General features: G+C 27.2%; 2 protein-coding genes across 5 annotated transcripts in view; one reads left to right on the top strand and one right to left on the bottom strand.

The window, feature by feature from the left end:
• Positions 1-1,312, bottom strand: part of LOC129965555 (RNA-binding motif, single-stranded-interacting protein 2-like) — a 59,605-nt gene extending 58,293 nt beyond the window's left edge. Inside the window, exon 1 of one of the 4 annotated variants that reach the window (XM_056079549.1) lies at positions 865-1,312. In XM_056079549.1, coding sequence (XP_055935524.1) covers positions 865-870 — 6 coding nt within the window. In that variant the 5' untranslated portion in view covers positions 871-1,312. The remainder of the gene's footprint in view (positions 1-864) is intronic. The other 3 variants (XM_056079551.1, XM_056079548.1, XM_056079550.1) reach the window with 3 other exon arrangements.
• Positions 1,313-1,939: 627 nt separating this feature from the next.
• LOC129966837 (cyclin-dependent kinase 8-like) lies at positions 1,940-23,196 on the top strand. Its single transcript, XM_056081425.1, has 14 exons — positions 1,940-2,475; positions 3,838-3,978; positions 7,429-7,504; positions 8,232-8,342; positions 8,827-8,967; positions 9,114-9,171; positions 9,881-10,012; positions 13,019-13,162; positions 15,103-15,172; positions 15,552-15,624; positions 17,172-17,269; positions 19,371-19,455; positions 20,095-20,211; positions 23,064-23,196. Exons 2-14 carry the CDS (start codon positions 3,851-3,853, stop codon positions 23,133-23,135), a joined length of 1,305 nt encoding a protein of 434 aa, XP_055937400.1. The 5' UTR covers positions 1,940-2,475; positions 3,838-3,850; the 3' UTR covers positions 23,136-23,196.
• Positions 23,197-24,631: the final 1,435 nt, after the last annotated feature.

Here is a 24,631-nt window from a genome sequence, read left to right on the forward strand (position 1 = left end):
AAATTTCAAAATGCTTTTATAAATAGCATTTTGTATATTTCTAAGATATATTTCTAAAGCAAACGATATTTTACAAAAAAAAAAAAAATTATCAAGAACTTGCGAACTAATCCTGAAAATTTATAACTACTTTTGGCTTTAGTGATAAATTTATAATGCATTTAAATTAAAAACTGAAATACACTGATCAATAAGACTTACAATATTATTATGTTTCTCAGAATGCTTCTTTTAAAAAATATCAGCAGACTGAATACTGAGTTTGTTTACATCTTATTTGCAAACACACATTTAACAAAGTTTATACAATTTCATACTGTGATTAAATTTTACAATGAAAACTTCATAATAAATACAATAAAAATATTAACATGCTATTTATTAAATTTACTGCAGCAAACATAAAATTATTAATAACTTCATATGACAAATTAACAGAAATCCCTTTGTCATTAAATATTTTAAGAATAAATAAATAGCAATAAAAATTGTCATTAATAAAATTTCATCACAAATTTCAAAATAAGGTAATAACATTTAAATACATCAATGTCTAGCCAAATCTTTTAGCGACAATTTAATAATTTCTTATTTTTAAAAGCATTAAGAAACTAGCAGACAATTAAGCAACAACAACAACAAAAAACAGGTCCTAAATATTTTCCACCGAATTAGTACATCACACGAAAAAGAAAGAATATTACTATTTGCAGATCAAGTTTCTATGAAATCGCTAAAATTTCTGCAATATACATCACATAATAAAAAATTTGAAAGAGAAAAGATATTTAGAGAAAATATTTAAACAAAGTAAAAATTGGACATTAATACAACTAAAAAATGAACAAAAATATCATAACTTACCCTCATGGTCGAAAAAGTCAAAATTGAAAGTGGGGATGATATTTGACAATTAGCCGTAATGTCAATTTATAATTTAAATTTTTCGGCACACAAAAATGATTTTCTTCGAGCTATGATCAGAGTTTGACTGAGAACTAATTTCAATCGAAATTTCAGGGGCTTTCATTAAAAACATTTGCAATTTTTATTGAATAGCGCACAATAGGCTTAACAATTACAAAAATATCATGTCACTTTTTAACAAAGACCTAGACTACTTCACAGTCTATGCACAATAACTACATTTTCGTAAATGTAGAAATAAATTAGTTACCTAACGTCATTCTAATAAAATTAAAATGCGTCGATTTGTACCAAACCGGGCCACTAACACACAGGACAAGGCAACAAGCAATAATAACAAAAACGGTGATAAAATACAAAACAACTAAAGCTTGTGCTCTGTCTGCCGCCTGCAGCACAGCGCCCATTCGCTGATTCAAGAGAGTGTTGCTTGTAAATTTGCGCATGTGCGCAGAACGTAAATTATTTGGACATTTGTGCTGTTGAACTAATAGTTTGTCTAAAGAGCATTGATTGATAAAAATGTTCTTTTATTTTAATAATCAGTTCCTTAAATTAAGTATTTAATTTTCTCTAAGTATTGTCATTTTTTTTAATTCAACTCACTACTTACAACCTAAAAGTCATGGTGAAAAAAAGGATGAGCGCTGATACAAAATGCAAGTAAATCCCTCCCCCAAAAGAATAACTTATTCTTATTAAAGAGGATGATTTTTCAGTTACTTTGGAAGTAATCATTCGCTAATAAAAAATATTAATAACATAGCTTTTTCACTAAATAAGTTAAATTATTTGAAGAATTGCAAAAGATTCTTTAAGCAACTGAAATTGAAAATTCGTTTTAAAGACATCAATTTATTCCCATTTTGTGATATGATAATATGTTATTCAAAAAATTGCGATAAATAAAGATGTGATGTAAAAACGAAGCTTCACTGTATTAAAATCTTGTTCAGTCATGGGAAATTCCGATTCGGAAAAAAAAAAATAGAACTGGACTGAAATGCTAACATATCTAATATCTACTACTTTGTTCATGAATGACTCACAGGAAATTCGTATTGCGCTCTTCGCCTGTTTCTGAATTATTGAAATTTCATTTTTAATTTACTTTTTATCCCTCTCTGTTGTAGTTCTGCATCAATGCTTTACAGAGGAAAATTACTAGGAGCATTATTTATATGTAAATCATACTTGGATCTTATTCCTTGCAAGTTTGTTCAATGCGCATGCGCTTTTCCGCAATATATCCTTACTTCAGGCTCGTACTTTTTCTTGTAAGCCGCTCTGATTTTTCTTTTGATGTGCGAGAATTTAATTGAATTTTGAAAAAAAAAAATGCGACCAATATAACAATTATGACGGCGGGGAATCAAACTGAATCTTTTAATCTTTAGCTTAAAGAGTCATCATTCATATCTATACAGTTTATTCCCCATTTAAGTAAAATTTAACAATCGTTTTTGTGGACAACGAAATTCTAATAAGCGCCGCAGTAGTATTAATTTCTCCGCATTTTATTTTAGGTGATTTTTACTTGTTTTATAGGTAAGTAGCATTTATTTTGAATCTCATTTTCATGAAAAATATTTTATTAGTTTTATATATTTTGTGCAATTGCAGCGTGGTTATTTTGATGCATGTTCACAAAACATGCTCGTACAGATAAATTGAATAAAAAATGTTTTGTTTTTATTACTTTTATTCATTTATAAACAAGTTAAACATTTTCCTTATAATCTTATTCTGGATTCGAAATGTATTTAAATGGAGAATGAATTTTATCGGATAGAAGTTACCCAAACTTTTTACCGCTAATAAACACGTTTTACAATTGCTTTCTTTATATTGATTGGTACATATATATATATTTATATATATATCATATATTCATAGTATGTTTTGCGAAAAGTTTTGAATCTCTAATCATAACGTAATTGTTTATTAAATGATTGAATATATTAGTTCTTTACATAAACGTAATATCATGAGTAATTTATTTTCATTGTTACTAATGTTTTTTTGTATAAAATTGAATACTAAAAGTTTTATGATATGTAAAGTGGAAAATAATTCCAAATTTTATAAGATTATAATTTATGCGAGATAGAATTTAAATGTTTTATAATTAGAATATTTGGTTAACGTTAACGACATTAGTAGTGAAGCTTGCATTTATAGCTTCTATTGTACTAGTACAATAAATGTTTTGTTGTTGTTGTTAATTTCTCAGAAGTTTATGAAACAATAAAATTATTTTTTTAAAAGCAAACTTTATTGTTATTTAAGATGCATATTGACAATGCATAGCCATTTATCATAATATTGAACTGCTTTCTGGGTAATATTTTCATGGTATCTAAATAACAATGCTATAATTTCTAATTCCAAAGGAGATATTTTTTGTTGAAAATTTAAGCTTATAATCAAAAAAGCATAATTTTATAATTATTAAAACAGGATAGATAGATATCTATAGATATCTTCGTAAGATACATCAATGTTCATTGAGGACAATACAATATCAAGAAGTATTTTTAAAGATTTTGCATTTGCAAAGGGAAATTCAATTTTTAGGTACATTGAAATGGGTCTAGCTGACATCATAAAGGTATTTCTTTTAAATGTACAATATCTATTGCAAGTTAAATTAAAAGTGCTGATAAGCACTGTATTTTTATATCTGAAAATGTACTATATTATTAAAATGAAACTGTCTAATACTTTCCAAGATATATTATTTTAATGAGTAGTATTGAATGATTGACATGTAATTACTTGTAAAAGTGTTATTATCAAATTGAAAAATAATTAACCCTTAATTTATATTTTCAGCCAAAATTCTCTCGAATTATTGATAACATTATTGGACATTATGTCTAGGAATACTTATGTTTTTGTTTATTTCAGTCTTCTAGACATAATGGATTTTGATTTTAAAGTCCGTACTGCCAATGAACGTGCCAAGGTAGAAGATTTGTTCGAGTATGAAGGTTGCAAAGTCGGACGGGGAACGTATGGGCACGTTTACAAAGCAAGAAGAAAAGATGGGTGAGTAAAATAGACTTTGGGCAAAACTTGGAGATTTAATTTTTAAATATTTTATATGCTTATCCAATTTTTTCCAAAAAGTATTAATAATGTGGCAATGATACTTTTCCTAGGTATTATTCATCTTCTCTTACACATATGCTTTAATATATTTTTTTTTTTTTTCAAAAACTGCAATTGCAACTATGTATAATTAAAAGAAAAGCTGTTTAATACATGTAATAACCTGATTTTTGCAGAATTTTTTCATATTTTAAAGCCATCCGCTCTGTTTTCCTTAAATTATTTTGCTATTGAACTGATCCATAATATTTCTTCATAAATATTTCTCTAAAAAATGTTGAATTAGAAAACTTTCTTTCAACTTAAGACTTCATTTTTTTTTTTCAGTATTAATTTTTAGCAAGTTTTTGTAATTTTTTTCTGCAGAAGGAGATCTTATTTTTGATACTTTCTCTTAATATAATGGTTTCCTGAAAAAGTAACTTTTTAAGAATCTTCATTTTATTAAAATGAATTATTATTTAAAATAAGCGATAACATTACTTAAAACTCAAGATTAAATTAAAATGAAGTAGATATAAGAAAAATAAATTGCATGTATTTAAAAAAGAATTCAGAATTTATGTGTTTGTAAAATACAGTAATTTGTTAATCTCCTCATATCTCTTTCTGAAATTTAAATCGTTTTAATTTTAAATTGATATTAAAACACAGTAACAGCTGTTGTGGCACCATCTACCCGCAAACAAAGTCGTGAGTTTCGCTTGACGCAGCAAAACCAAAGTCGTCAGACTCGACGCAGCAACCCAAAGTCGCCAGACACGCTTGACGCATCAGCACCCACAAAAAAAAAAAAAAAAAAAAAAAACTCGCCATAATGCTTGGCGCTACTGAAAATAGGGTACAGGTCCATTTAGACAACAGCTACTCAATACATCGCCACTCAACAGCGATATCGTTCATCTCGCCTCCGACTCACTGGAGGGAGAGTACTGTGGTGAATAGCATATAAGGCCAGTTAACAACTCTTCTACCCGAATGATTGTTTTGGTTAAAATGGTTTAATTACTGGACTGCTAACCACAAGGTCCCAGGTTCTATCCTTGGCTCATCCCATATCACTTCATTCTTCTGAACTCCCTCTCCATAATTTGTTCAGTTATTTTATTCAAAACTGAAGTAATGGGGTTTTGTATCATTTTATTACATCACATAAAATGAGAATTGCAGATCTTAATGTCAAGGAGTCTAAAAATTAATTTATTATGCCACTTGATAAAGTTCCTATAAGATGGATAGTGAGTCTCTAATACCCGCTCTTCTCGTATTTTTATTGTACTGTAATATACATTTTGGTTATTATTACTTAATATTTTCTCTCGTTTTGTAATTTTATTTACCAGAATCTTTTAATTGGTATCCATACATTGTTCTTAAAAGCAATATTGCTTTCCTTGCCCTTTAAATGCAATCAGGATAGGGATATTTTTGGTTGACCTTTCCTATTTCTTGCGATTTTGCTATAAATATTCATTTTTGCATTGCATGAATCTAATGCAAGTGATAGTGAAGTGAATAGACTATCAAAAAATATAAAGTTGTATCTTTTCCCTAAAAGATCACTCGTGAAGGTTTCGTAGTGTTTCTGCCATATAGACCACCTCTTGCTGCAAGATTGAAATCATTGGGTTTGTCTATTAAAAAGTTCCAAACATAAAATGTATCGGGTTCATGTATTTTATATATTTTTATTCCACATCAGAATCATTTTGATGGGAACATATTTTAATATATCCAAAAATCAAGTTTGCATTTCTATATAAACAAAAATTCATCAATAGGTGCATTTTTATTGATTTCGTTTTTAAATTTATGTATTAATAGGTCTGAACTTATCCAGATTTTCAGTTCTACAGTCTGTTTTGAAGATGCTATTGTATGACTATTTTAAAAGCATAGCAATATCTTCAAAAACCTATTTCTTGACATTGTTTCATAAAAAAAAAAAGAATATAATCATCTAATTTATAGTAAATTACATTTTTAGATCTTTTTAATTACTAAACCCATTGGCATATTCTGTGGTAAAAAAATGTTAATTGCTTCAGATGATAACGAGTCTGAAGAGATAGACCAAAATAATCTTGATACGGCCTGTTGAGTTTTAGATTATTTTATATATATATAGACTGAAATTGTTTGGTTATTCTGTAATTAAATTTAGGTCTTCATTGAAAAATATGCACAAAAAAAATCTTTTTTTAACACAGTTGTTATACTATTGTATTATTATTCATACCAGGTGTATTAATAGAAGCATATATCTGTAAATTTTTCAGTGTATAGGACTAATTGTCATTTAAAAACTGAGCAGGTGCTAGGGTTAAAAAAAAAAAAAAAAGTTCTGAATCTGATAAAAAATACCCATATCGGAATTGGAGGAATTCATGGCAAAAATAATTTTTTCCTGCTACTTGGATCTTTTTGTAATAAAATATTATAAGCTTCTGATAGATATTGCTTCTACTTTTGACATCTTGAGACCAGAAAAAAAAAAAAAAAAAAAAAAAAAAGGTTACTCACTCAAAAGAAAGAGCATTCTACTCTTTATGCAAAAAGAAGTTAACTAGAAACTGCACCATACAAGATACTCCTCTGTCTCTCTCTGAAAACCACTTGAAAGAAGCATAAGCATTGTGCACATGCAAAATTTAAAGATTCAGCACACTTGTTTATATTACTGAATCCCTCAGTCTACGTTGCAGAATCGAATGAAATAAAGGTCACGCATCGCAATTCTCATATACTTTGATATTGTGGACATTAGGCATTATCTGTTAGAATAGGAAAATATTCACATTTTGTTCGATGGAACTGTTGTGATTCTACTGCGACCATCTTCTAAAGTCATTAATCCTCTCTGACCCATTATAGAAGAACTGAATACTACTGTAGCATATCAAACTCCTGTCCAGAAAGAGTTAAAAGTCTTAGGGTGGCCTGCTATCTTCAAGGATCCCCTTCCCCTCTTATGCCCAGCAGATTATGGTCCTTTTAGGAATCTTTCAAAAATAGCTATAGCATCCAAATTAATGTATTGAAAAGAAATTTCGCCTATTTTAAGATTGTACAAAAATTATTCTTTTATTATTATTATTTTGAAAATTATTGGAAAAAAATAAGCACATATTTAAGAATTTGGCTGAATTTTTTAAGATATTCTGAAAACTTGCATCAAATGTACAAAGTATACATTTGTGAAATGTGCTTACATTCGGACCAAAGTTTTATCTTGTAAAGCCAAATAGTTTATTAATTATTAAAAATGAGAAAGTATTCGACATTATAAAATTAACATTTATTGTAAATAATAATGTTAAGATTTCAAATGCCTTTCAAAATTCCTTCTCGTATAGTTTTTTAATGAAGATGTTGTTCCCATTTCAGTTCCGATCCTAAAGATTATGCCTTAAAACAGATTGAAGGAACTGGTATATCGATGTCCGCTTGCAGAGAAATTGCTGTAAGTATAAATTATTTTTTTACTAATAAGATGTTTAAAAAATAACATGCTCCTTTCCTCTAAATTTATTTATTTTGCTGTCGTTATATATTTATAAAGCAATATTAGATAAGTGATTATGTATTAATATTTGTATGTTCAAGTTGATATTAAGGTTAATGGATTTCTTTTCTTAACAAACAAAAATGTCAAATGATTCTATAAATATTGAAGATTGAATATCAATAAATAAACAACTGAAAATTTGGTTTTGAAAGAATTAATAAAAATTAAGTATTGGTGCTGGGAAAAAAAATCTTTATTAAAATCTATTTTATAATTAACTTTCTTATTGTGACTAAGAATTTTACTTTTTCAATTTCTGAAAATATTCATAAGCTTTTGGATAGGGTAAATTAAAATGAAATAAAAAAAAATTCTCTGATTTATTGTCTTTCTTCCTGGCTTGAAACATTTTCATTCTTATAATTAAGCTTTAGGCATTATTTTGATGCAGTGCTTACTTATCAGCTTCCTTTTTTAAACTGTGGCAACTAAAATATTGTGATTTTTAAAAATGCTGAATTTAAAAAATTGTGCACATTTTAAAATAGAACTATATTTTTAAGGGTTGATTATATTTATAATATGGTCTAAAATATCTTATTTAAAAAAAAAAAGATGTAATTCATTCTGTTGCTTATATGGAATATATACAAACATATGCATGTATTATTTTACTTTCTAGCTTCTCCGAGAGCTGAAACACCCAAATGTCATCAGTCTTCAGAGGGTTTTTCTCTCGCATACAGATAGGAAAGTCTTTCTTTTGTTTGATTATGCTGAGCATGATCTCTGGGTAAGATGCTTTATTCTTATTTTTTCACAAATAATTTTGTAGCTTTTAATTTATTATAATTACAAATTCATTATAATATGAATTGTGCTGTATGTCTATACAAAGATAGTTGAACATTTTCAGTTTATAATATCTTTAATTTCTATAAATTTGATTGCTCAGTAAATCTGTCTTTTCCTTATAGCTAACTTAATAAATTTTTTTGTTTGTTTGGTCAATTTGTATTGTTATAATAAATTTATAAATTCACATTTTGCACTTTGTAATTGTTTATTTCCAAAGATGAATTAAGGTTATACAACTAACTTTTAAAAAATAAGAATTTAGTTAAAATGTTTCTTTTTGTTGAGGATTGAAAAGTTTTGAGATGCAGAAAAGCGATTCTCGTATGTTGCGTTTCAATCTTAATTTAAGAATATTTTTAATTTTTATTACTCTTTCATCTAAAAAAAATTCAACTTACTTACAATGTTTTATTTTATAGCATATCATTAAATTCCATAGAGCTGCCAAAGCAAATAAGAAACCTGTGATGGTGCCAAAGGGGATGGTGAAGTCACTTTTATATCAAATTTTAGATGGAATCCATTACCTTCATTCCAATTGGGTGCTACATAGAGATTTAGTAAGTGTTCCTGAAAATATTTTGCCAATCCTTTTAAACATGCATATTTTTTCAGAAAACAATTATCTTCTTATTAGTGGGGAAAAAATATCATATGTCTATGAAATTGAATCAACTTGAAAGTTACAATTTTTATTTCTTTCCAGAAACCAGCCAATATCTTAGTTATGGGAGAAGGACCTGAAAGAGGGCGAGTTAAAATAGGTGAGTAAGTAAACTTTTAGATTACATCAAATTCAAAGAAGTAAAGAAAGTAATGCAATAAAAATTCTATCATTTTGTGAATATCTCATTAACATTTGAAAAATAATACATTTTCAGTATATATTTAATTTAATGCATTGGTATAACCTGAATTAATTCTGTATAACTTCTGCATTCATTTTAAATTAAGCTAATTGCTTCGATGAAAAAAATCATTTGATGTAATTATTTTATATATAAAGCTTTTAAACTTTTTGACCTATTAAAATTTTTTTTACAACGAAACATTTACATATTGATATTTTTTAAAGTTTGTTAGCCTTTACTCTTTTGAATAATTTATATTCTAAGAAGGAATTGGAAGCTTTACTGATTTTATATCCTAATATTGTATGCATTTTATTTTATTTAACCTATGTAATTATTAAAAAAAATATTGAAAAGAAGTATTGCGAATTTTACAAATTATTTTTCCTTTAAAAAAATGAAAACTTTGTTTTTTAACTATCATGTATACATTTTGACATGCATTGATATTATGAATTTATTTCCAATTACCAAAACAAATATTTTATTATTGAAAAAAGTTATACCTCATTAATAAATATTTTTAAAACATTCTTTTCAAGATGAAATAAGATATAATAATAATAAAATTCTTGGCAATAAAAGAATATGGTTATTTACCTGCACAGTGAATTTATTTCAGCGGATATGGGTTTTGCTCGTTTGTTCAATTCGCCTTTGAAGCCTTTAGCTGATCTAGATCCAGTAGTTGTCACATTTTGGTATAGGGCTCCTGAACTTTTGCTTGGAGCAAGGCATTACACAAAAGCCATAGGTAAGTTTCTACTTTCTTATTTGTGCATGTGATTTGTTTCTTTATATTGAATATTTATCATTAAAATCATCAAAGATACTTCCAAGGGATAGCTAATTTTACTTTAAAATATAATATTTCAAATTGCTTCCAAAAATTATAATACTTGGCTTTATTAAATCCTGTGTTGTATATTCAAATTATACTGTTATTTCTCTTTATCTTATAAACCCTTTTCATTTGAAACAAAAAAAAAAAAAAAAAAAAAAACGGTAAAAGGCATCTTCTTGGAACTTTCTCGATACTCTCTCCCAGCATGTTACTCCCTCGTATAATTGTTAGCAAAGTTCAAGCAAGACCAGGAATATCAAAAGTACTTATATTTTCAATTTCGATTCTGCACATGAGAGATGTGTTCTTAACAGTACAGTAAAGAAAATTGAGTATGCATTTTCAACATTTTTTTATGACAATTTGAAATTTACATTTGATACATAACTAATTTTAGTAACAAAATTGCATATAAAATCTCATTTTTCAAGTCATTGCTTTTTGTATATGCATATGAATACACAGTCAATTTAGTTCAAAATTTAATAATGGTCTATATTTAGATGCTAATACTATATGCTGAATTTATCCATCTAGCTCTTTGCATTTTATATTTATTGTGTTCCCTTGATTTCGCACAAAATTTTAGAAAAATCAAAAGAGATATGGTCTAAATTTCATCAGTCTAGCTCAAATTTATATCGTATACATTATCTGCGAACTAAAATAAATCCTTAATGTGCATAAAAACTTTGTAAATTATTATATCTTATATATATCTTTTATTATTATATATATAAATTATCTATTATTATATCTTATATTGAAACAAAACGTAATGGAAATTTGAGCACTGTAGTAAGAATATTTTTAATGCATGACGGAGCACCAAATAATTTTTGGCATGCTTTCAAATTTGTCTATTTTATTTATTTATTTTATTGAAATGTTGTAAATTAGAGAATCGAAACTCCTTTCCCTATAGAAGAAAAAGTTAAAATGCAACAATAAATAAATTTTGCACATTTTTCAGTTCAAATGTAACTAATTCCAAAATAGTGTTTTACAGTCTCTAAAAGCTCTGAAGCTTGGAGAATTGTCAAAAACACAAAATTGACCCCCCCCCCCCCATTGCACTACTTTTTCTTTAATATTTCATATATAAGAAAAGTGAAAATCTTGAAGAATTTGACAGTTTCTGGAATTTTATTATTTAGAGAGTGGAGAAGACTGATTTTTTTTTAAAAAAAATAGAATTTTGTTTTAATGATACCAAATTGCCCTAATGCATTAGAAGAAGGTAATTATCAGTTTTAGTAATCTTCTGTTTTCAGGAAAAATAAAAGGATGAGATAAAAATTGGGCTGTTTTTTTAAAGTTGAAAATAAAGTATTGTAATTTGGTATGTAAAGGCAACTACACTGAAAAATTTCAAGATCCTTTGTACTATTGCCTCTTTTTTAAGCTATGATGCTGTAAATGTTTCCTTTGGTTAATTATATTTAATGATGTAGAAAAAGATTTTAAAGGAGACTGTATTGCCAATGAAACATACTTTTAAAAAAGCTCTGAAATGGCAAGCTTAGCCATAGACAGCTAATAGATAAGCCTTATGTTTAAATAAGCATACCCAGTTAAGACATTAATTACATGGGGAAAAAGAAACTTATAAGACACCCCAATAATTCTATGGAATACAGATTAGATCAACATACAGGTCATATAGCTTACATAAAATAATAACCTATATAATAGCAATTTTTCTAAACAATCCTATCCAGTTTGAGTACGATAGCATCACACATTATCTTTTATATTGATGGAAGGTTATTGTTTTCAGAAGCATCATGAAACATGTAGCGTCAGAACATGGACTCTTTATTATGCCCCTGTCATATTTCTTGTTTTTCAAACATTTAGTAGTGTGAGATATTAAACATGAGGCTACAGTGCCATATAGGTTACTTTTCTGGATGATAATGATTACCACTTTTATATCATATTGGTTGCTGTCTATTATTTTAAGAAAGGTTTAACCTACACTCATCTGTTAACAGATTAGCTTAGTCATCATCAGTCCAGTAGTAGTGCAGACAAAATCATTGTAAATAGACATTTTTTACATAAATAAGGACATACTGAATATTGTTTTGCCATGCCTGATTTTTTTAAAGATAGTTATATCTATCACAAATGCTTGATTGTCTCTGTGGCTATGTTCTATTTCAGTTATGTTGTGACTCTTTTCTGCTGGGGGATGGGAATTAAACTCTTGGGTCATTGCTTACGAGAGAATATTCTTTACTTTGTCTTGTAACATTATCCTTGAATTTAAAATAGTCTCCAAATTGAAAACATCACTTAAATTGATATTGAATTTTTTAAAAGAATTCTGCACTTAACATTTTCCCTTACGGTTCTAATTATTTATCTTTGGATGTCATATAGATATCATTTAAATAATATTTTTGTAATATCTGTTCTTTTCTAAGCATAATGTACAACTCTGTTTAAATGCTACATTCAATGCTTTGCTGGCAAATGTCTTCAGTAGATTTCTTTACTGTTGCAATATTAAATATACATTGCTGCTTTGATGTGCCTTGCTTCATGCAAATTTTCCAAACCCGTTACAATAAATTTTATTAGTGTTTCATTCTTGTGATTGTCCCTTTATAAAGTCCTTCTTTTTGTTTTTATTCTTGTGATTGTTCCTTCAATATAAAGCAGTTTCTTCTATTGTGTGTGTGTGTGTGACATGCACGCACGACTGTTAATGCACGTCTCTTAATGCCCAGCCTGTTAAAATTTAAAAGTTATGTAGAAATTATAGATTTGATATGTAAATTTGTTTATTCAAATTTTATTCAAACCTTTATAAAATGTACATTATAAGACAAATATGAGTGAAAATAAAATTATGTGTTTAAATACCTTTTAAGTATGAAGTTGTATTTTTTATTGGTGTATTTTTAGATATTTGGGCGATAGGATGTATCTTTGCCGAGCTTCTAACTTCTGAACCCATTTTCCATTGTCGCCAGGAAGACATTAAGACAAGTAATCCTTACCACCATGATCAACTTGATAGGATATTCAATGTCATGGGATTTCCTTTAGGTATGCATTTACTTCTCTAAATGGTTTGGAGTAGGATTTAAAATGAATATTAAAATGAAATTGGATTGCTATTTTTTAAGATGTATTTTAATATTTATCATGAAAACTTCTATAAATTATTTATTAAAAATAAAGATTTTACTTTTAATTTGAAGCAAATTAAATTGGTGTAATTACATCCTCCATTTGAGATGTATTCTAAGAATAATGTACTTTTATATGCTTAACGTGAGGGAGTATTGAATAATGCTCTGTATCGGACTTTGAAAACAAAGCTTAATATGACAAATAATTATTTTCTAGGTAATAAGATCATGCGGTATTCTGAAACTTTTAAGGTGTTAATAAAATCAAATTAAAAAAATAGTGCTGTTTTATAAAAACTAGACAGCTTCTCTGCTTCATTAATTTATTACTTAATTGCTTAAATTTATTTTTTTGATGTTTGAAATTCGAATTAAAATGATAATTTATGATAAAAGTGCAAAAAATTTACTTCTTTGAAAAATTTACTATTTTTGTTTTAATATATTTATTTTAATGATATAAAGACTACTTAGATTTCAATCTGTAATCAAAATATTATGAAATTAACATTCTCTTCAGTGGGCAAAAATAAAATGGGTACTGCTGCATTGAAATAACAAGACGGAAATAGAATGGCTTATTTGTAATTGTTTTTAATTTCTATGCAACATTGGTTAAATTCGATTATATAGGACCATTGAGTTGTGTTAAAGATTCTTTCATCAATTATTGCTCATTAAAAGTTTTCTATTTCTTGTCATTTAATAAGTAATTTCTTTTAGTAAAAGACTATTTTACGTGGTGGGCATATGTTGGACATAATTTTTTTAAAAAACTGCAAGTTTTTTAATATTCCTTAAATTAAAAGAAACTTGAAAGAGTTGAATGAAAATTGCCACATAAAATCAAAACACATTCAAAATATTTTAACTATTCATCCCTAAATTTAAAATGCAGATACTATATAAATTCCACTATTTGAAGTTCCTGCAAGATTTTGTTGAATAATGTTGGCAATTGTGTTCTCAAAATTCTAATATAAGAAGAAAAAAAAATATCATTTATTAATTTAATTAAAAATATTATGCACTTCACATAAAAGTTTATTATTGGTAAATAATAATGTGATGTTTATTTGATAAAAAATATTACATAATAATTCAAGTTTGATATTGTGAATTGCTTCATTATGTCAAGCAATCTTTGTTTCAGATGCTGTTTACTTTTATGAAAGTGATTAATGGGGATCATTTTCACCTTGTTAAAATGGTAGCGGTTCTTAGTGGTTAAAATGAAACTTAAAAAATTATCTTTTGGCTATGTTTGTAATCGATTATGAACCTTGTTCTGCACAGATATTAAAACATAATAATTATTATTATTATTTAACTGGCGTAAGACCGTCTCTAAATTCTTGCTTGCAAATACTATGAGAGATAAGAAATGTTTGTCTAAAGATTATTACGTAATTTGTATTTCTTTATACTTAATATGTGTAAATTTTACTTTTATATGGATTTTTAAAAAAGGTGAATAATATCTATTAAATGATGCATTAATATACAAATCCTTATTTGAAAAGTGTTATATTAATAAAAGCAGATGGATTGATAAATTATAACTAATTTCATTTTCCTTAAACTTTACTAATTTTATAAGAAAAAAAATGCATGTTATTATTCACAAAAAAAATTTTCCACTGTTTTATAAGTTTATGTCTATTTTATAATCTTCTTTAAAGTTTTTGAAAGTTTTAAAATATTTCAAAAAAGTTTTTGACAAAGTTAAATACAAAGTCAGTTTTTTTTTTTTTTTTTTTCTTTCTTTCTTTTTCTTCTTTAATGGTTATTTATCTATACAGGCATGTTAGATTTAATTTAACTATGATAAATTTTTATTCTTTTTTTACCCAGAAAAAGATTGGGAAGATATCAAAAAAATGCCTGAACATATTACGCTTATGAAAGATTTCAAAAGGTCCAAGTAAGTGTGTTTCCACTTTTATTCTTTTCATGTAATATTTAATATTGCGTCACTAACAATTTTAATTATTAAATGAAATTTTTCAATAAAAAGCTTCTTAATTTTTAACATTGGTTGGAACATTAATTTTTAAAAGCGAATTAAATATTATAGAAATAATTATTTTAATTAATCTCCAATTTTTCTCATTGTTTTGAACGTTGTAGGATACAATTAAATGCATACAAAATAAATGCAAAGTGTTCAAAGAAAGCATTTGATCAGTTATGGCTCATTTTTGCAAATATAAATTTTATATAAAATTTTCCTTGAATATTGCTATCTTCTCTTGCTCGGTGTATTTTGATTTACATGTGATGAAAAAAAATTTGTCTTCTAGTTACTCCAACTGTTCCCTCATTAAGTATATGGAAAAGCATAAAGTGAAACCTGACAGTAAAGCTTTCATGCTTGTAAGTAATCTTTTTTTTTTTTTTTTTTTTTTGTTTTTTTGACCAAGATATTTTAATATAAAAAAAAGTTGGACTATGCTGCTTCTTTATTATTATTATTATTATTGGATACGATTAATGAATTGAAGAACAATGATACTATTCTATTTCGCATTTTATTTTAAGAATTGCCGATTGCTATGTAACATCATTTATTTATTAGCAGTTCTTATACATGTATTTTCCAGAATTATTGTCTTTCAGTATACATTGGTACAAAAAAGAAAATTATCAGAATATTACTTTCATAACTGATCAAGTTTAGAAATTTAAATTCTGATGTTACTTGTGAGAAAATATTGAAATAGTTCTTGAATTCGTTAAATATGGCAATGAATATTAAATATGGCAGCATTCGTTGATGTGCTGAATATGAATCCATACTAATAACCTCTAATTAGTAACAGTATAATTTTTTTATCCACACACTGTCGGTGAATAATTTTCTGACTCGTATATGGTTGATGTTAATGTGTACAAAATAGATATTAAATATTTAAGCAGCAGTTATAAACTTGGAGATGATTTAAAGTTATTGGCTATATTAATTTTTGAAATAATTGGGATAATATTTGGTGTTTCTGCAGCTTTAGTAAGAGTATATTATTTTCAGCAGGTAAATAAGGCATACATCTGCATTTCTGGTAATAAAATCATGTGCTGAATTTCAGCCATAATGCTTATTCACCTATTCATTATTCATAATGCTTTTGAATTCGCACGCTCTCAAATAATCAGACTTCCCATTGATCCCTTAATTCTTCTAGTTTATTCCATTTTTAATGTTCGATATTCACTAGTGGGCAAACAGAATAATTTCTAAAATAATTTTGTCTTGAAATGAATTCCAAGTTGAAGAATCTTGGGGGTTAATTATTTTCTTTATTTCTTTACAAGAAAGTAGATACCATTGGTTCAAATTAAAACCTTTTGTCCTATTAGGAGGGTATTAAATATTTTTCAGAAGCAACAGTTTTTTTAATTAATCGAAATAATTTTGGCATTAATCTTTCTTTCAAATATATTTTATTTAAGAATTGCTTTACTGAAAGAGATATATCTAGAGATATCTAGTTTTTTTTTAAATTTAGAATGCAATTTGAAGATTTTTTTTGTATCCAGGTATGTGAATGCTATATTAGATATTTTAATATTTCTTGAAAATATTGCAGTTAATGTCCATGATATAAAAAAAAACCCTAAAAAATTCAGGTATTTTCCATTTTATTCATATAATTAGGATTTAGGGATTTGTTCCTCCAATATTACAGAGAAAATTATAAAACTATCTTGTTATATTTTGTGAAATCTAAGCATCTTAAAATCTTTTTTGTTCAGAAATTTTTCAAAGACTACTAAAAGTTGCCTTCTTTTTTTTAAATAACTGGCAATTTTTTTTATTATTTATAAGCTTTTCTTATTTTTACATAATATATTAGGGCAATTTCCTCATCTATGTTCAATAAAATGAATGTTTTTATATCCAATTTTTTTTTTACTCCCTATAGTTGCAGAAATTGCTATTGATGGACCCTACCAAGCGTATAACATCTGAGCAGGCAATGCAAGATGGTTACTTCCAGGAGGATCCGTTGCCAACGCAAGAGTAAGCGTATTTTATTATATTTGCTTTTATTTATTTTTTTACATTGCTACTGATGTAATATGTTATGTACTAAAATTCAATATTATCCTTAAATTGTTATTGTTTTAGAAGATTAATGCAAGAAAAAAAGGTATCCGTATCATAAACTATAAAGCAACTGAGCAGGGAACATGTTGAAGAATTTAAGTAATTTTTCAACCCTAAAAATTTATGTAGTTGTGCGATTTGTTGTGGGAAATTTGTGCATATGTTGTGTATTTGTTATGTTTAGCGACAGATTTTTATGATATCTAGATATTATGTTTGTCCCAATTAATTATTACTTATTCATAATTAATAAAATGTTTATTTTGATAGTATTTTAATTTATATGATTACCTTTTTAACAAACTCATTGTAATAAATAATCTGATAACAGATATGGAAGCAATTTTATTACCCCTTTGTGTTGCTGGCTGCATCCTGCAGTGGAAGAATTGTTATTCATATACTATCTGATTATTGTTTTTTTTTTGTTTTTTTATCATCTTTGATTATATTTAACGCATCATCTCCAAACATCTATGATTTAAATAGAAGGTGGGAAATCTACACTGCAACATTTTTGTATTTCTTAATACAAGTGGTTTTTATCATTTTATTTAAATGACGTTTCCATTTGCCCTTGTTTTATACTGTAAATTTACACTTTTTAAATTTAATATTTATTGGCATCTAAAATTGTACTATTTGCTTGTAATTCCAACCGTAAGATTGGCACAGCAGGGCCAAATCTGGTCTTTAGTCCATGAAAACAAAACTCACTCACTCATAACAGTTGCAGGAAAAAGATCATAAACATCAAATTGATAGTTTTATCCCAATTGTTCAAAAATATTTTTTCTAGTCGTGATATTGAGAATAGTATAATTTTTATTCTTGTCTTGTCAACTTTGCCTTTTGTAACCATTTGGTTTGCCAGATATGTTGGTTATATTAACTTCAGTTACATTGGTTTAGATATAATTTCATGTCTATGTTTCTACCAAATATTCTGACATTAAAGTTGTCTTAATTTAATTGTCATGCTTTAATTCTGTTTATGATGTACATAAACTTTTTAATGGGAAAAATTCCCATGACACCATATTGCTACCAAAAAACATAAATACCCAGTTGTACGATCTGATAATTTTCATAATATTGTAACTTCACTTTAAATTCATTTTGTGAACTACATGAATATTAAACCAAATCCTTCCTCTTTAGGTGCCAAAGATGAAAATAGTCTGAACTTCAGGGCTGTATTGTTGAAATTTAAACAAACAAACAAAAACAAAAAATTATAAATTTCCAAAATTTAGGAGAAAAAAATTGGCACAACTATTACATTAGAATTACTGAAAAGATTAGTCTTGTGCTGTAATATTATTATTTTTTTAATCATGATAGAAAAATTTTAAATATCATTACAAGGTGTTCATCGCCACCTTCCAAAATATATGTATGCTAAGTTGGGTACCTGTAGATCAAAGTGCCTGTTCTGTAGAGGATTTGCATGCATGCAAGTGCATACACACATTAATCTTTGTTATTAGTAGATATAACAATCAAAAACTTGTCTTTATTAGTGATTTTTATAAGCTCTTTTTCCTTTAGAAACAGTTTAGTCATTTTCAGTTATCTAAATGAATATAAAAGAACTTCCCATTAAAATTCTTCATTATTTAAAATGTTTAAAAAGTTTTTAAAGGTCAAAGTTTCATTCATAACCATAAAATTTTACATGTAGAATTCTTTTCCGACTATTATATTAAAATATGAATATTTGTTGTCAAATCAAATTCCTGAATAATAGAAAATTTATTTTGGCACAGTCTGTAATTCTGAACTCAAATGTCTGTCTTTCTAATTTTCTAAGTTTTGATGCAAATGATTTGTGCTAAGTTCTTTAGTTATATTAGTATTATGTTTTGATGTAACACAAAGGTTGTTGCTAAGTTCTAGCAAAGGAGAACAATAAATATTGCATTTTTTATATATATTAATCATATTTATGTATGCTAAAGAAATAAGTTTTGTCTAAAATCTTCTTAAGTTACTTAATTGTCTTTTCCAACAGTGTGTTCTCTGGTTACCACATTCCTTATCCTAAAAGAGAGTTCCTTACTGATGATGAGCAAGAGGACAAGTCAGATACCAACAAAGTAAGAATCTTTCATAATATTGATCTATCAAAACTACTTAAATACCATCCGTTCTGTAGTAAAATGTGCTATGTAATGCCTTTGTATCACTTGATTCTTTTTGAGGCTTAATTAATATAAGGCACTTTAAAAAAAATCATGATCTTGTTATTACAAAAAAAATATATTTCAAATGATATTTAAAAATAGTGCGTTTTATTTGTTTTTGAGGGTTGCCAGTACATACTGTGTTACAGCTTCACGCCGATAGATGGCGTATCTGTCGTGTACAAAGTTTTAGTTAGTTCCTTTTTGTATCAGAACGTAGAGTGTGTAAGAACTATTCTAGTACCTAGACGTGGCACCCAATTGTGAAAGGTGTCCTAATCTGTAATAGTCTACATGAAGTGGCACAAAAAATGTGTCTGAAAATAAAATGGTGTTCACCAGAAAGAAATGAGTATTATTTGTAGAGAATTACATACTGTATTCCATGTTCAAGTAGTGTTTATGTGTACGTAAAATAAACTTGTTTTGTCATCTTAAAGTAATTTTTTTTGCCAGCAAATTTCAAATTATTTTACTTATTTTAAATATATGCTGGCTTATAAAAAAAAATATTATGACATGTTCATGATTTCATGTCCTTCTTTGTTGCAGACCAATGCCAACAACAATCAAGGGAATCAGGATAACAACAATCACGGTCCCAGTGTAAAACGTGTGCGAATGGCACCACCTCCACCTAATACCACTGCAGCAACTGCCTCCTCACAGGTGTGCATTTAATATTCATGCATAACATCTGCTTTATTTCTGTTTGTTTTAAATTGGATAGATCTGTGATAAATTATTTATTAAGCTGAAATGATAGTAATATTTGTATTTTCAGTTATACTGCCATAAATTGATGCTTTATCTTTCTTTCAAGGATGATTTCAATCACTTCACTTAATTATAAAGTTGTGAATAATATTTTTTCAGTGGTAGGTCTTTTAAAACTTATCCAGTCAGAGATTAATGTTCTGATCTTCTCTTATGGCGTAAATTCATCCCACTCCCTTCATCAAAATTGTTAATGGTATCTTTCCAATAATAGATGTTGATGTCGTCTCCATTGATGTGTTTATCACAATAATAGAGTTTTTAAAATTTTTATTTTTTCTGTCGCCATAAATTCCTCTAGTATTCAAAAATAGGGTTTTGAAAAAAATCTGTATATCTCTTCCCCCTCCTCCTAGAAAGTCATCAATCCGTTATTCATTCAATGAAGCTTGAAAGTTTTAAGAGTTTTTTCATTTCTATTTGTTCCAGAGAATATAATTTCTAAGATGTCTAGGAAAGGATGAAAGAAATATCATCCTTATTTTATATATATTTATATAAATAAGTTATGCCTTTGTGACATTACCTCACAGAAATATGTTAATTTCAATAGATTCTGTAGTTGCTCTAGCAACATTGTGGCAAAGCATAGGTTATGTTTGAAACTGTTATCATAGAAATTAAATTTGTATACTTCATCAAAAAAAAATTTCAAATTGATAAAATATGTGCGTAATTGTTATGGTTTTATTCTTTTATCATAACTCTGTTTTGATATTGTGATTTCTAAAAAAATATAGAAATTTTTTAAGGGATCTTTTTGTTTAATCGAAAGTTATGCTTCAGCACTCTTGGGATTTTCTATTTTTCTTTTATTTAACAAGGATTAGTCTGTTTTTCTAATTTTAATTTACTTTTAAATAATTTTAAAAGAACAAACAATGCTTAATGTGGAAATTGTCTACTATTCAGAAAGTGAGCAAATGAAATCTTAATTCTCCCCATCCTAAAATGCTCAAAGATATATTGATTGGTATATAATGTTAAAATTAAAATTGCCATGAAAGAATTTTTAACTTGCGATATGCTAATACTGTGTTCTTTTTCTAAAGAAATGAATTGTTCAATGCTTTTAAATTCTGGAAGAAATTATTTTGATAATATAGCTTCCAAATTATAGGTTTGAAATGAAGCAGTTGAAAAGGTTTGAAATGAAGCAGTTGAAAAGGTTTGAAATGAAGCAGAAAAACAGCATAATTGCTAAAAGTTCTAATGAAAACTTATTTAAGATTCCAGCATATGCTCAATTCCATATAATTGAGCATCTTATTTTTTAATTTACTTTATTTTTAAGATGATGCTAAATATAATTGTTTTGTACAAAATGTTACTCTTAATTATATGCCTGTGATCTGATTTTGAAATGCAGAATTTTTTTTTTATTTTGTATGGTAATTGATTGTTTATTTATTACATACACTTCAACTCTGTAATTCTAGTTGCAGAACTTTGCTTATTTGGTTTTAGGAAAAGGAATATTATTACATATATACAGAAAATATTTAAACGCTGTTGAGAAATCTGTGTATTTTACTACAGCAAATTTGTTACAATATTACATTTTTTGTCTGAAACAAGTTTTCATTGGCCTTGCAAATTGATTCTCATCTACTTGATACTAAGGAAATTTATTAAAATTCTAGTCCAGATCAACTTGGGAACCATCAGTAATGGATGAGCCACTACATGCTAGTGATTCACACATTAGAGTTGCAGTACCTGTTAAAATTATAATAAAACCTCTTCTTTTTCTTTTTTTTTAAATCGTATTATGTTAATTTTTTGCTCTATAATTATTAACAAGAATCAATTAGAAAGTAGGATATAGAATGAGGCTCCACGCCACATAGCTGTAGAAAGCATTAAACATAAGGAGTCTGTATTTACCCAATTTCGCAATTTGTTGAATTTTCCTTCGACAAATTCTTTAAATTGGGCACCGATTATATGTGCATTATTAAGTAAGTAGATTAAAAGACAAAAAGTAGCATTTCTTACCCTTAAACTTATTGCTGATTGAGATGAGCTTTTTGGAACTTTGGTTGGTACTTCTGCAATTGATCCTGTTTTTCTTCCTCCGTCCTCTCCAAGATTCAACTTCATTCTCTTCATTTGTTCTGTTTGCTTTTTGTTGCCTTAAAATTCCCCATTCTTTCTATTTGTTTTGTTTTTATGTTGCCCCAGTATTAACATGTCTAATTAAAAACATATTAATTGTAATTCTTTAAAAGTTATTGTTCAGGAAAAGGTATCCAATACAAAATTAAATTTTAATTTTATTTTCCTTAAAGGTTTTTTTTTTTAATTAATTGATCAGTGTTTATTAGATTTGATGCAAACTTATTTACGTATATATATAGCAATCTTTTTCTTTTCAAGAATGTGTATGCTTTTAGTATGTGTAATTATTAATGAATTTAATAAAGAAATGGTAATTTTCAAGTATATTAGCTAGGTATACTGTTTTTAATTTTTAAAATCTTATGTCTAGAACTAGCAATTATTACTAGATTATGTAAAAATATTAATAATTTCTCAATTTTAAGAATATGTAATATGGCTGGCTTAATTTGTTTTCAGTGAATTTGCTGTGTAACTTTTTAAAAATTATGTATTCTGTTTATATTTTCTGAAAAATAATTTTTCTGAACTATGTGAAATTGAAGCATTTATCGAGATGTATAGTATTTTATTCATTTTTTTCCTTCAAAAATAAATTGTAAAACATTTGCTTTCTTTTTCAGTCCCACATGGGTGTTCAACAGTCTTCTATGAATTTCAATTCAGGCCAGCAAGGAGGATTCCAACACTTCTAGTGATTTTTTTTTTCTAATGCTGTATTTATCTCTGTACAATAAAAGTCTAATGTTTTTATAATACCTTGTTTGAAATTCTATACTTTTTTGAAAGTGGAGTTTAATGAATATTAAATACCTGTAAAAAAAGGGGGGGTCTTGAAATACAAAATTTAACCTTTCCTTTAATGCTATATCAACCACATGTTTTTCTTTTGTATATATGTTGGGGATAAAAAAAAAAATGATGAATCAGCTGAATTTTTGTTATTATTTAGATTTTAACCAAAATTTTGAAAATCTTACATCCTTTGCTTCCAAAAAAATAATCTCCCAAAATCCATGAATAGAGCGGTGATTGTAATATTCCTTTATAAAAAAAAGTTTGTATATCTCTGATAAATTGGATTTCCCCCACAATTTTAACATTATTTTTCTAACCACATAATTGAACAAAAACTCCTCTAAGTGCTTGTAATTTTCCCAGTGCCTTCAGAAGTTGATTATTGCAGCTTTAATTCTCTAATGTAGATCTACCATTTTCCTTGAAAATATTAAATCTCAAAAGAAAAGCTTGGGCTAGCTTTTTTACAAAAAAAGTTCTGTCTGAAATATATAAAATTCTTGAATGCATTCCTACAGACTCTTTCTTAGCATCTGTACTGAAAGGAAACTTTTTGTGCACCTGTGTTCTCTATGCACTGATATATCTTGTGTATACAACGAGAATAATATATATAATCCCGTTTTCGTTTCATCTCCCTCTAAATCAGTACTGCCGACAATGTCATATGCTAATTGGAATTTTCTAGGGGTAAGCAAGTTTTAAAAAAATAAGCTGTTCGCCAAATAGAATCTAAAATGAAAAATAAGCATTATTTATTTAGAATGTAAACCTTTGGATTTATTCCCTTAAATTTTGAAAATTTCTGAGCATCAAAATAAAAAATTCGCTTTTGAATTATTAATTGAGCTAAAGAAATTTTTAAAAATCGTCCATATACTGTATTTATAAGCTTCAATTTTTCAATTTAAAAAACTATATAAGATGTTAGTTAATGGATCAACGAACTCGTTGGGTTGTTAATGGAGAAACAAAAATTGCAAGGGAATATGATGTCACAAACCACGTTAAGAGGATGAAAAACGTATGCAGGTTTCAAGTCCGGTAAAAAAACGTCAAAGCACATATTGTACGAATATGGGAAATAGGTAATGCTCATGCCAGGGTACCGAGGAAATCAAAATAAGAGTTTAGAATCAACGAGTGCGCAGGAATTCTAGATTATATTTTAGAGCCTGTACTTCCTGCCTGAATGAAGCAACTTGCCTTATTTTTCTGCAATACATCTTCCCAGATATGATACAAAGTGTGCAGGTCGAAATTCAATAAAATATATAGTTTATGCATGATAATATCTCTGCATATTTTTCTTGCAAAGTGAATAATCATCTCAATATCACGTACTCAAGGAAGTAGACTGGATACGAGATTTTTTTTGTCTCCACGTTCGCCG

The sequence above is a fragment of the Argiope bruennichi genome, chromosome 4 (assembly GCF_947563725.1).
Source record: "Argiope bruennichi chromosome 4, qqArgBrue1.1, whole genome shotgun sequence".
NCBI lineage: Eukaryota > Metazoa > Arthropoda > Arachnida > Araneae > Araneidae > Argiope > Argiope bruennichi.